A 10,158-nucleotide genomic window follows, 5' to 3' on the forward strand; every position below is an offset into this window, starting at 1 on the left:
CTGAAGCCCGCACTTTAGGCAGGGCGCCCTCTGGTGGTGGGCCAGCAGTACCTCCTCTTCTGGCGGCCCACACAACAAGGAGAGTCAAATGACCCCAAGATCCCCTGTGGAGAGCTACTTCTGTTATGTAAACAAGGAAGTCTCAGAACACCTCAGGAGAGGGGCTGACTTGGCTAGCCACATTCTTGTGTTTGCATATTTGCTGTCTGTGTGCCTGCTTAGCTGAAAGGGCTTCTGAAATGTACCAAAAAAAAAAAACACCAAAAGAAAACTTTGTTTTCTGGATTTTATTGAAATGTACCAGAAAACCAAAATATATACAATAGGTACAGGTTACAGTCACTCACAATGACTAACAGTCCCCACACTGCCATGGAAGGTCTTTTCTGCATTTGCCACAAGTATACCTGTCGCATTTCAATACAGTTCAGAAAACAAAATTTCATCTCTCCCCCAGGGTAAAGTTATTTATCCACCTAAGCACAAATCAGCAGCCCTTTCAGCTAAGCAGGCACACAGACAGCAAATATGCAAACACAAGAATGTGGCTAGCCAAGTCTGGGCGTCTGAGTGAGGTGTTCTGAGATTTCCTTGTTTACATAACAGAAGTACAAAACAGTACATAACAGAAGTAGCTCTCCATGGGGGATCTTGGGGTCATTTGACTAAAAGCTTGGACCTCCCAGTGTTAGAAAACTATCCGACCTTTATTTTTTTTTGCAAAAACCATATGGATTTGAATCACGTGTGATTGCATTAGCCAAGCTTGAACCTTCGTGCGCATACATGAGTTTTTTCACGCCTGTCGGTTGCGTCATTCGCCTGTGAGCAGGCTTTGTGTGAGCAGTGGTCCACCCCCCTCGTTGGATTTTTATTGCGAGTAAAATGTCTGAACGATTTGGAGCTTTGCTGCATCAAATTTTTCCAGAAACTGTGAGAGACCTCCAGGTGGACACCATTTGGAAAATTCAGATGGCTTTCAGGGACGATTTTATGGGTATCACACAGATTAAGGAGTGTTACAGCCGGTTTAAAGACCGCCCACAGCAGCTGAGAGCGCACTGCGCTCTGAGCGATGATCGACAGGCTGAAACGACCAGATCATTTCCAAAGTGAAGGCTGTGTTGATCCAGGACGTCATCTGACTACCACAGAAATGGCAGAAGACGTGGACATCAGCACTTTTTTGGCACATTCCACTGTTACAGGAGTTTTTGTCATGGAAAGAGGAGCGAAGGAATGTGCCACAGAGCCGCAAATGGCGCGGGACAAAAGCACCTCCGTGTTGGTCTCACAGGATGGCTTTCAGACAGCTTTCGGTGGCTTTTCAGTCGTGTGACTATCCGAGAAATTGTGGATGAGCTGAACATGCCAGAACATGTCCTGTGAGGCTTCATCACGGTGTTGCTTTGCGCCATGCAGCTCCGTCCCGATGCGCGAATTCCTCCGCACGTCTGTCTCAATGTGCCAAAAAAGTGCTGATGTCCACATCTTCTGCAATTTCTCTGGTAGTCAGACGACGTCCCAGATCAACGTTCGGCGTTCAGTTTGGAAATGAACGGCACATTCCACTGTTACAGGAGTTTTTGTCATGGAAAGAGGAGCGTTCAAGGTTCAAGCTTGGCTGATGCAATCACACGTGATTCAAATCCATATGGTTTTTGCAAAAAATAAAAAGGTCGGATAGTTTTCTAACAGACCTCGTACACCACATGGGGTTTTCAATGTTAAATTCAAATGTATACAGAATCTACAATCCGGATCAGATCCAGATCAAGGTTTGTCAGGCAATCGTGAGTGCTAATCTGTACCTCACTTTCAAAAAATGGGAGTGATTGGGTCATGTTTGAATAATATATAATGTAAAATATACATTAAATGGTGTTTTCAATGTTAAATTTAAATGGCCACAAAATCTGTATTCTGGATCAGATCTGGATCAAACCTTGTGATTTGATAAAGGATATCATCCTACATAAAATATGAATGAAATTTGATCTTTTTTGACAGAGTTATGAATTTCAGAAAATTTGTTCACTGTTAAAGATAGGGATTTTTCCAAGATTTTTCCTGACTTTGACCTTTGACCATAAAAATTGAATCAGTTCTTGCCTATCGGGATCTGAATCGTCTCTAAAAATGTCATAACAATATTTGAAAAATTGTGGGTTACAGGCTGTTCACAGACAAACAAACAAAAACATAAACTCTGCCCAACTTTGTTGGCAGAGGTAATAATATACAAACAATGAATGCTTATGAGTTCAATTGTATGAATATTTCACGAGGTGAAAGTTTTTTCACCAAATGAGATATTCATTCCATTAAAGGATGAAAAAACTTTCATTATTTGTGTTATATAACAGTCAAAATAGATCCTTGTAATTTGATATTGTATTAATTTGTAAACAACAGAAAAGGGACTTACATTTTGGTGTTCCTCACTGGTGGCTACTGGACGTGCAGGTGTGTGAATGTCAAGCTCACCCACGTGTGAGCTTGACATTCAGATAACCAGCTGAGTGTACACATGATCTGATGGCCCATTTCACATGGGACAGCCTGTTGAGGTGCGCGATGAGCAGCCGCAGCAGCCTATCACAAAGGCGATATATGTTTTATGTATTTCCACATGAGGACAGCAGGTGCACACACAAGCACATCACAGTGGAGAGTTGTAAGGTCATGTCCTTCAAAACACGGTAGGTGTTCTCCAGCTGTGATGTCCAGGTCCAGAGATCTCAACAGCAGCGGCTGTTTGCGGCCACGCCCACCTGTCCATTCAGCCCACAGAGCAAAGTGTCACTCTCTGTTATGTGATCATTCATTGTGATGTTATGTAATTGTGTATGTAGTCATATGTAGTTATTGTAGTAATTATTTATATACCTGTTCTGGCTGTGGTCTCTGAGTTTAATGTAACACGTCGTGTGGACTGAGCCGTCATGTCCAGCTGTCAGTGTGTGGCTGGGCAGTGATCAGCTGTGAGTCGCCTCACTGTGCTGTGTGCATTCAGACATGGCTGGCCGGTCCCCATGTGATCATGTCTGTACATACATATCAGCATTTCATGCAAGTGTGCCTTCCCCCTGCATGCCACATGTGTTGAGGGGGGCACAACAGACACACACGTCCTATGTGTTGTGGTGGGGGAGTGGGGGGAGCGCGACATGCACACACGTGTGATACACATGCATGCCACATTTGTTGAGGGGGAAGCCGACACTCTGGCACGCCACATGTGTGTTGCTTGGCAATGCCACACTCTGGGGTGCTTAGATAAATTTCACAGCCAGCTTGAATTGGTCACTTGCTCACTATTTTCGTGCTGGCTGCGCGAATGGCCCTGCATTTCCTAAGTGCTCCGGGAGTGGTATTAGTTGTTTGTGTGTGGCACCTGGAATTTGGCCAACACCTGCCGATAGAGGGGTTGAATGAGCACTCACGAGGCCTATTTGAAAGACTCTCTCTGTCTTTTGGCCGCTGGTGTGCGCAAATGGTTGTGGCGACAGGTGTATGAGGTGTTAGAGGCGGCTCCAATTTTTCTCGAAAGACATGCGATTCTTCCTTCGTGCACCATTTGGCCTCATTCATGCTATGTGTGAAGGGGCCCCTAAACAGCATCGGAAAAACACACAGATTGAAAGCTTACCAGCTAACGACTGGACCATCTGTTAGCAAGTTCTTCATGGAGGTGAAGAAAGCAAACGGGTCTGACTACGAGCCCAAATCTGTCAGTAGCTTTCATATTTGGGCAATAAAGGTCACATGTTTATATATATAATAGACATATAATAAAGGAAGTATTAACCTCTCTTGCTCAGTGTGTAAGGGAATATCATGGCACATCAAAAGCATATCATTGTGAAGGAAAACAAAATTTTTTCCAAGATTGTTTGTGACTTTGACCTTGAAAATTGAATCAGTTCTTCCCTATCAGGATATGAATCCTCTGTCAAAATTTCATAACGATATATGAAAAATTGTGGGTTCCAGGCTGTTCACAAACAAACAAATGGGGGCGAAAACAGAATCTCCACCCATCTTCATTGGCGGAGGTGATCAGAGTGCATGTGACACTCCAGCAGAGTAAAGCATCACCTTTCTGTGCATGTGGATGAAGAAGTTCCTATCAAACCCGCTTTTGCTTCTGTTTCAGTTCAGGAGCCGCCAGCCGGCATCCATGGAACCCATCGTGCACCCACGTTTCTATATCCCAGATTACAATATGATGGACGTGTTCTTTTGCAATCCAAACTGTTCTACTGATGTCTTTCTGCTTGACACAGCGACTGCACAAGTCAGCTCATTCACCTGCACCTGATGCTGTGCATCTGTGGCTGTACTGGGACGCCCACTGCAGCACTGCTCGTGCAGACTCACCATTGCTGGATTTTCACCCTTCAAACTCCTTGTCCACCTCTTGACTGTGCTGATATCCTCACAGGTGTCCCCACACAGTAAAATCACCGGTGTTAAATTAACACTGACAGTGAACATATGGTCCCACTCTGACCAGAGTAGGATCACTGGATCATTTGTACACTGGCAGTGTTAATTTAACACTATCAAGTGTTAGTTTTACACCGGTGATTTTACTGTGCACAGACAACACCGATTCACTGATGGACGTCCACAGATGCACAAAACCCTCCACTATGAGGAATTCAGTAATAGCACATTGTTTCAAATGCATATCCATGTACATTGACATTTTTTTACCAACACACACACACCCGCCTCCCTGACCTATAGGGAGCCTCCATGATTGGGTTCATTCCTATGTAGATATGAAGGCTCAAGATAACACATGGATTAATTGGTGCAGCTAATTAAGAATGCTATATTATAGTGTGTTTTATTATTTGTGTGTTTTGCTTTTTCTGTGAATAGTGCCTCTTATCAGATGGTGTAGCCAACCTCCAACAGTTCTAACATTTTTCTGAGGTCAGCCCTGAGCAGTTTATTTATTCTCATGGCATCTCTTGAAATGTATGAAATGTGCATTACATGTTGCCAAAATGCTCCAGGATCTGATTTTGTACAAATTTTTTGCAACTCAGATTGAAAGTGAAAATAAAGGAGCTAACAGTTTTCGCCATTCTAACTAGAAACTATCAAATCTGTGTCATGTTGTATATGGAGACAAAATAACCACATAAAATGTTTCACTTGTACTATGAATGTCCCAGGCAATATATGATTTATTATCAGCATTTCAGGTTACGTGCCACATTTTTAGGCTGAAATCCCCAAGAAGGTGACGGAGCCTGACGGTATTCCAGGGAAGGTGCTCCGGGTCTGTGCAGATCAGTTGGCAGAGGTATTTTGTGACATCTGTAACCTCTGCTTGTCTTCTTGCATCATTCCTCCTTGCTTTAAATCTGCTGACATAATTCCTGTTCCAAAGAAAGTATCCATTGACAGGTTAAATGACTACAGACTTGTTGCTCTCACTCATATAGTGATGAGGTGCTTTGAGAGACTTGCGCTGAAACATCTTAAAGGCTCTCTTCCTCCTGAGCTCGACCAACACCAGTTTGCATACAAAGCCAATAGGTCGACAGCAGATGAAGAAGATCATTGCACTTTATGCAACTCTGAGTCACCTAGAACAACCAGGCTCATATGTAAGTTTGCTCTTTTTGGACTTTAGTTCCACTTTCAATTGTATCATCCCCAGCCGCCTGCTCTCTAAGCTACAGGAAATGGGGGTTGACCACAGAATATGGGTGGGGGACTTTCTTACCAACCGGTTGCAGTCAGTGAGGGTGGGGTCTTATCACTCCCCAGTTTTAAAGCTGAACACAGGGGCCCCCCAAGGATGTGTGTTAAGCACCTTACTTTACACCTTATACACTTATGAGTGCAGGCCCACCCATCCAAACAATAACATCATCATCAAATTTGCAGATGACACTACTGTGGTTGGCCTAATACAGCATGGTAATGAGACCGCTTACAGGGAGGATGTCTCTAAACTCATTGAGTGGTGCGTACTGAACAACTTGGCACTAAACTCCTCCAAAACTAAGGAATTAGTTCTGGACTTTAGGAAGAGGCGGGATGGTGATCCACCCCCCCACTGTATATACTGGGGGGGCATGGTGGAGGGACTGTGTCACTTTAAATTTTTCGGCACTTTAATTTCACAGGACCTGACACGGACATTGAACATCACGTCCCTAGTCATAAAAGCACAGCAGCAACTGTACTTTTTAAGAACCCTGAGGAGATCCAATCTGCCCCAGCCATTGCTTCTGTCCTTTTACAAATACTCCATTGAGAACATTTTGACTCATGACATGTTGGTGTGGTTTAGCAGCTGCACTGTGTTGGACAAGAAGGCGCTGGACAGAGCAGTTAAGTCTGCTCAAAATAATATTAAGTGTGACCTCCCACCTCTCATCAATATTTACAAAACAAGATCCTTGTGTCGGGCAAGAGGGATAATATAGGATCCATCTCATCCGGCTCATTCATTGTTCACCCTTATGCACTCTGGGATGCACTATAGGGCTTTAAAGTGGCACACAACCAGACTGATGAACAGGTTTTTTTTTCCACTTGGGAAATAAGAGCCCTTAATTCATTGTAGTCCATGTCTATTGTGTGTGTGTGTGCGCGCGCGCAATATTTAATGTCTTAATTTGTTACTCTTAAATGGGTGAGTGTTATTTCTGCCATCGTGGAGTTGCTTTTAAATTTTGTTGCACACATGCAATGACAATAAAGATTTTCCTGATTCTGATTCTAAAGTTAATTTGTTCACAAACATTTAAAAAATTAACTTCTGACCTAGTAGTGGGCAGTATGGTCAAAAATGCCATAAGCACCTGGTAGTATATGGGCATTTCTTTTATTCGCCCATGGGGGCAGCATCACATACAGTAGCAGAAAGTGCAGTACAGAAGAAGCCCAGAAGAAGGTTGGGCTTTTCAGCCTGTTAGCATAGCACAAAAGTCCATGTGATGAAATTTAACCATGAAAAGATCAGTTTTCTTCTTTATTTTGTTACAATTCAAGTCCGTTGTGCAGGAGAGGCGATGCGCTGTTATGAAGCAGTGTGTCGAAAAGCCTTTGCATTGTCATAACCCTCTTACTTACATCAACGAGACGTGACACACACGTGCAGGCGTTTAAATTGATTAACAAATGATGAACAGAACGGAAACCTCAAACTGGAACAGTTAAGGCAGTGTACTGCCCACAACTATTATGACCCCAAAATCAACAGCGTTCCTGATATATTTACCAAGAGTCCAAACAATCATATATGTACAGCAGAAATGATCATGCTCACAAGTAATGAAAAAAAAAAAAACAGTTCCAGTGATCTTGACCTTATCACACTAAAATCAATCAGGTTGTTGGGGTCAGGTTACCAGACATACATAGTGACTTTGGTACCAGTCTATAGACTGGTACAAAATACCTTATTACTACCTTATTACTATAATACCTTATTACTATAGTACCTAATAAGGTATTATAGTACCTAAGTACTACAGTACACAGGTATATTTTAGTTTAAGAAAAGCTTGCTGTGACTTTAACCTTTGACTTTGTTACCCTAAAATCAATGCTACCCGAGCCCAAATCTGTCATGGCAGCTATGTGTTCATCCAATCACCCAATTTTATGTTTTTCATTTCATAGCATAGCAAGTGAATGAAGACAGTAAGGGCTAAGGCAATCTGAACTTTGACCCCAAATGACCTTGACTTTCACCTCAATGATTGACATTTGGCAAATCTACTCTTGCCTGGGCAATTCCAGAACCCACCTAAATGTTTGGCGTTTATCCCCAATGACTGTGACCACAATGACAGACCTTTGGTAAATTTAATGTCACCTGGTCAATAGGGCAGCACAGTCTCATTTGAACCCTGCGTAATATCGCTGGATTTAACCACTTATGGGGACAGTCTCACCCATTGCGCAATATATACACAGCATACAGTCACGTGGAAAAATGGTGTACTGTTTTGCTTTCGGCTGCAATCACCAAAGCAGTTGCGAAAACTGCTGTTTTTTTTTTCGGTTCCCAGTGGAGAGAGAAGATGAGGCAAATGGGAGACGTTGTGTCGGTAAGTGTTAACCTACACAGCTAACCAGATAGCTACATTCTCTCTCCTGCAAAACCGCCTTGACACATTTGAGCTCCGGATCATAAACACTGTCCACTTTCCACCGCATTGTCACTTTTTCTTTGTATTTTCACTTTGCTTGCATGTAATTTGCCCAAAATCCCCGGAAGTAGAGAAATTATGTCATATGCGTCATATCTTACCCCTTTAGCATCTGCTCTCAAACGAGACTGCACTGCCCAATTCCAGAACACACCAACATACGTGTGCCATGTTTGGTGTACGCTGGACAGGAAGGGAAAAAAATAAATAAACAATTAAAATCTTGATCTCTGACTTCAGTCCACCTTTGTGAAAGCAAACTCTATAGTGGCAATTCCAGACTAGACGTTTGGTGGAAATCATGCCAAGGACTTAGGATGCATCAAGTGCTCACCACAAACATAAAAATAACAGGAGTTTCCTTCTTAGATGGCTTTTGATATCACAGTCAGTTGTCATCACCATCTAAGAGTCCATTGCATGAGAGTCTTCCTTTTTCCTCCAGAATCCCTCCAAAGAAAAATAATATAAAAGTGGATCCAGGCAGCAGTTCACACTAGCCAGACATATTAGTGGTTTAAGAGCAGGTGTCCAGTTTTTAATCAAAATAGATAATGTCATGGGCAAGAAGAAGATAGTAAACATCATCAGGTTCAAGGAGAAAATCACCATGATGTTCACCTTGTTAATGCCCCTCGCAGGGCTGTCCAGGTGCCTGTGTATAGTCCAAGACACCAATGCGGTGGATACAATGTTGATGGCGAGCAGAATCAACACTAACACAGGCTGGAAATAAGGTATCGCCTCTTTCCAGTTTTGGCGAGGAAAACCAAAACATGCCACATCACTGCTGTTTTTCAAACCTCTCCATAACTCCACAGACTCAGGGATGTTCATCACCAGAAGGAAGAGCCAAACAACCACAACAGACTTCCAGGCGATGGAAGCAGTTCGCAGGTGGCGTGACCTGAGAGGATAAACCACAGCCAGCAGCCGGTCCATGCTGATCATGGTAATGAAGATGGAGCTGGAGCGGATGTTGTTGCGAAATAACATCACCGTGCTGATACACGCCGATACGCTGAAAGGCCAGGTGCCCGTGGCGTAAAAGTAGGTCCTCATGGGGAGCGAGATGATCAGCAGCAGGTCGGACAACGCCAGGTTGACCAGGAAGACGACATTGGAGGATTTGAGGCTGTGGCGACAGAGTAAAGTGCACAGCGACACAGTGTTGAGAGGCAGACCCACCACCATAATGCAGCTGAACACCACGGTGTAAACCAGGTTGCTTTTCCCCAAAGCGGTCTCATTTTCTCTCCAAGTTATGTTGGACATGTTCTGCTCCGGACAAGAAAATCTGAACTTATGCGGGTGCCTGTGAGTACAACAGTCAGAAACCACATTTGAAAGTCGTCATGGAGAAGTGGGGCAGGAAATGATGTAGTCATGCTGTGGTGTTCAACAGATCAAAGATATAAGGAGCAAATTGGAGATCAGGCCAAGAAATGTCTTAAGAGGACCTTTTCAAACAACCCTGAAACAGTATTATATTATCTTAATAGTTATCCTTATGAACACAGTGTATAATATGATCTGTATATGAGGTCTTCTAATTAAACACTGCAAACATCACTGATTACTGGCTGTGCAAGAAGCGCAAATACAGGTGATTATATGACTGCTAACATACTGCAGTGCCCACATAATTATCGTGATAAGCACCTCCACCAACAATGGTTTCACACACATCAGTTTGACAGAATGTATTTTATTATGAAAGGCATCAGAGTGCTGATACATACCCTGCACGGTCTACACATCACAGTATAAATGTTCAAGTGCAAATGTCTGTAATTGTATTTTTGACTTCATCATATGACTTCTATGTGCCTTTATTTTGAAGTCATTCATACCAATCAATCAATCATAAACATTTTTGCTGATCAGTATATGCTTGAGATCATCCATCTTGGCTTCTTGAGATATTTTTAAAAAGGCTTTGTCAGACTATGTTTTTCCTGACCTT

At 42.9% G+C, this 10,158-nt stretch overlaps 1 protein-coding gene across 1 annotated transcript; it reads right to left on the minus strand.

The window, feature by feature from the left end:
- Window positions 1-8,514: 8,514 nt before the first annotated feature.
- LOC117509163 (lysophosphatidic acid receptor 6-like) lies at window positions 8,515-9,482 on the minus strand. Its single transcript, XM_034168920.1, has one exon. It carries the CDS (start codon window positions 9,465-9,467, stop codon window positions 8,598-8,600), a length of 870 nt encoding a protein of 289 aa, XP_034024811.1. The 5' UTR covers window positions 9,468-9,482; the 3' UTR covers window positions 8,515-8,597.
- Between the last annotated feature and the right edge of the window lie 676 nt (window positions 9,483-10,158).

The sequence above is a fragment of the Thalassophryne amazonica genome, chromosome 4, assembly GCF_902500255.1.
Source record: "Thalassophryne amazonica chromosome 4, fThaAma1.1, whole genome shotgun sequence".
In the NCBI taxonomy this organism is placed as follows: domain Eukaryota; kingdom Metazoa; phylum Chordata; class Actinopteri; order Batrachoidiformes; family Batrachoididae; genus Thalassophryne; species Thalassophryne amazonica.

Bases quoted from the DNA above. Each gene is read 5' to 3' on its own strand.
- LOC117509163 (XM_034168920.1), bottom strand. From the start codon at position 9,467: ATGTCCAACATAACTTGGAGAGAAAATGAGACCGCTTTGGGGAAAAGC.